The 3,045-nt window shown below is 49.6% G+C and overlaps 1 protein-coding gene across 1 annotated transcript in view; it reads left to right on the top strand.

The window, feature by feature from the left end:
- The first annotated feature begins 1,482 nt into the window (after positions 1–1,482).
- Positions 1,483–3,045, top strand: part of MASP1 (mannan binding lectin serine peptidase 1) — a 28,413-nt gene continuing 26,850 nt past the window's right edge. The window contains exon 1 of the mRNA XM_026070873.1: positions 1,483–1,661. Within this exon, the coding sequence (XP_025926658.1) occupies positions 1,483–1,661 (179 nt within the window). The remainder of the gene's footprint in view (positions 1,662–3,045) is intronic.

Below are 3,045 nucleotides of genomic sequence, written 5' to 3'. Positions count from 1 at the left end.
ACAGAGATACGAATAATGGCAGACCCAGATCTTCCCTTTACACAGAGCCTTTCTGCTATTTTTTTTTTAGTGCTTTTCCACTCTTATTTTTCTATTTTACTCGACTTAGTCTCCTAGGTACTATTTCTTCGCCAGTGCAGAACCAGAGACCCACAAGAGCAAGCGAAGCAGCTAAAGCGCCCGTGCAGAAATCCAAGGAGCTGTCAGCCCCCAAAGCACAAAGGCAAGAAATGGAGAAAGGAGAAAACTCTCTCCTCTTTCCTCCAGTCCCCTTCACTCCTAGCTTTTGTAGGGGCCACACATTGCTAGAGGGGTCGAAGACGTCGCAGACGCAAGTGGGAGGCCTGACTTAACGTTGCCCCTTTAACGGCGGAGCCGCAGCCTGACATCAGAGGGCTGGTGAGTCCTGGGAGACTTTGGAAGCGGTGCCAACACATCCTTGTTTCCCTGCTTCTTTGCTGCTCTTGTTCGTGTGTGCATTTTAACACGCTGCATATGTATCTGTGCCTGCCAGCGGATGTCTGCAGGGTTTACATTAACCAGCTCAAGACGAAGTTGGTAAACAGCTATTAAAGTTCTGCTCTTAACGTCTCAAAGGGTGTCACTTCTGGACGAGGGAGTCACTTGCATCCTTTGGTTCCCTACGGGCTGTTCCCTGCTTTGCAACCCAAATAGATTTTGTTCCTAACAGTTATGCAGACAAGTGGGGTTTTGGTTTGTTTGTTCCTGGCATAGGGAGGGGAAATGAATCTCCTGTGGCTTGGGGAGGGGAATGTTCATGTTTTTACTGTTTCTTTGATAGGAGGGAGTCAGGATCAAAACCTGTAGCTCTAGTGTTTAAAGTCCTCAGTCGTGAACAGAGCCGGCACCTAAAGCTGCTCTTTTGCCCGGGAACAAAATGCTGAATCCAGCAATTCCTGAGCTTTGCAGGAGGTTGAAAACTGGCTCCGTTTTTTTCGGACTGTCACAATTAGAAAGTTTCTTGGAAGCCAGACTAAAGTCCCAAACCCTGGGCAGCCTCAGCGCTGAGCAGAGAAGTCAAAATCAAGTCCCGAGCGTAGATCCCAGCTGCAGCACCACATCTAAAGCTATTTATTCTTGCACAGGTTTTTTTCACACGTTCTTGCCTTCTGTTTTTACTGGAGCCTCTGTCCCTATTGAGAGGCAAATTTTAGCCATCTGGCAAAGCAGCCTGTAGAAAAAAGAGAAAACACAATGTGCATGGGCATGCACACACACGCACACGCACACACACACACACACACACACAACCAAACTCTGGAGATTAAGAAAAACAAAAACTTAGCTGAGTCCCGTGGCTTTTGCTGAAGCGCATCGGGCAGCCCGACGGAGCGAGAGGAGGGACTGCGGGAGCGGGCTGGCGGAGGGGAGGACAGTTTCAATGCCGTCAGGTCTGTGTGTGTGCGTGYGTGCGTGTGGGGATGTGGGGAACCGTTGCAGGCAGGGGAAGGCGTGACCTGCATGGAAAATGCCAGACAACTCCAGACACACATACATACACRCTCACACGCTCACAAATCTCGGCACAAAGATAAGGCGGACAGTGGAGCGCTTGGAACGAGGCAAAGCCRTCCCCCAAAAACAAACAAACAGCCCCGTGCTCCAAACCGACCGGGAAACTCTCCGAGCTGCAAAATGAGGTGAGTACCTACCGACGAACTGACCCCGGGGACCCGTGCGCTGCTGTCTCCGGGCCAGGCCGGGGAGAGGGGCGATCCCTCTGGAGAGCGCTTCCCTTTGATGACCGCGGCTTCGGCTTCCCCGTCCGCGCGCGAGCAGAGCATTGCTCACGTCTCGGCTTCGCGCTGCAGCTCGGCTTGTGTGCCAGAGCGGCGGAGGAATGCGAGCAGGCTGAGAGGCGCTCGCGGCCGGCGCGGGCTGCTTGGTTCGCACTGAGGGAGCGTGAGATTATTGCTGTGCCGTGCTTTACGCGCGCGGCGCGCACCGAGAAGTGCGGGTTAGGTGCCACACGGGATTCGTGTTTCTGTGCACACCATGGTCAGTTTTCACTTTTGCGTGAGGATAAGACTTTCCTGGCATGGGAAACTTTGATGTTATTTTACCTCCTCTGTTTAAAGAGAAAGCAAAGAGTTGCACCAGCGAAAGGCCCGTTCGAGTCAAGGGGGTGATACCCATTTACGCCAGATGAGCATCTAGCCCTTGTGCATGTACTCTGACCAGAAGAGAAACAGATTTTCCCTTCACACATTTTTGTGGTTTGAGACAAGCTGTCAGAAAAAGGCATGTTCAACCTCACTCTGCTTGAAAGAAAAATCGATCCAAATTTTTCAGTTCCCATTAACTTTGCTTTGTAACCAAGAGCTGAGGAAAGTGATGGCACTACAGAAATGATCCCCAGTAATATACTGCCCTGGTTTCAAAAGAACGCAGACAGGTTAAAAATAATCCACTTACATAGCTTCAATTTCCTCACCAGCACAGCTAACTTAAGCCCTAATTTTGAAACCGTATATACATATATATGTGAGTAGTTCCAGCAACTGCAGTACACACCTACAAGTCTTTGCCAGGCCTTAGCACCTATTTTTAAAAGTTTAAATATTCCTCTCTAAAGGCTCTAATTTCCTGTATGCTTCTTTTCCTATATGCGCTCCAGTGGACGTAAAGGGTGTAGGGTATGCTCCTCATTCTAGCTCCCATGCAATAGAATGAACTTTCGTGTTCAGACCTCCAGCACAGGCAGAGTTGTGTGCACCTCCCGTTGCACTGAGAAATGCTCCATTTATGCTCACTTTCATGCTGCAAATGGAGCTCAAGGCTGGTGGGAGGTCAACTGGACTGCTGCTGATTTACCTAGATTCTCTGCCCACCTCTGACACGAAAAAGTTGATGCCTGTGGCAAACTCTTTAGGTTCAGATTTTTAAAAGTTGAGTTTGATGCCAAAAAACTCCAAGGACTTTAACCTCTGTGTGCTTCTCTACTTGGGGGAGTGCTACCCTGAGAAAGAGAAGAGAAGAGAAGAGAAGAGAAGAGAAGAGAAGAGAAGAGAAGAGAAGAGAAGG

Source organism: Apteryx rowi, unplaced genomic scaffold (assembly GCF_003343035.1).
Source record: "Apteryx rowi isolate R43461 unplaced genomic scaffold, aptRow1 scaffold_32, whole genome shotgun sequence".
NCBI lineage: Eukaryota > Metazoa > Chordata > Aves > Apterygiformes > Apterygidae > Apteryx > Apteryx rowi.
Note: the sequence above shows the minus strand (reverse complement) of the source record. Positions and strands in the feature narration are given on the sequence as shown.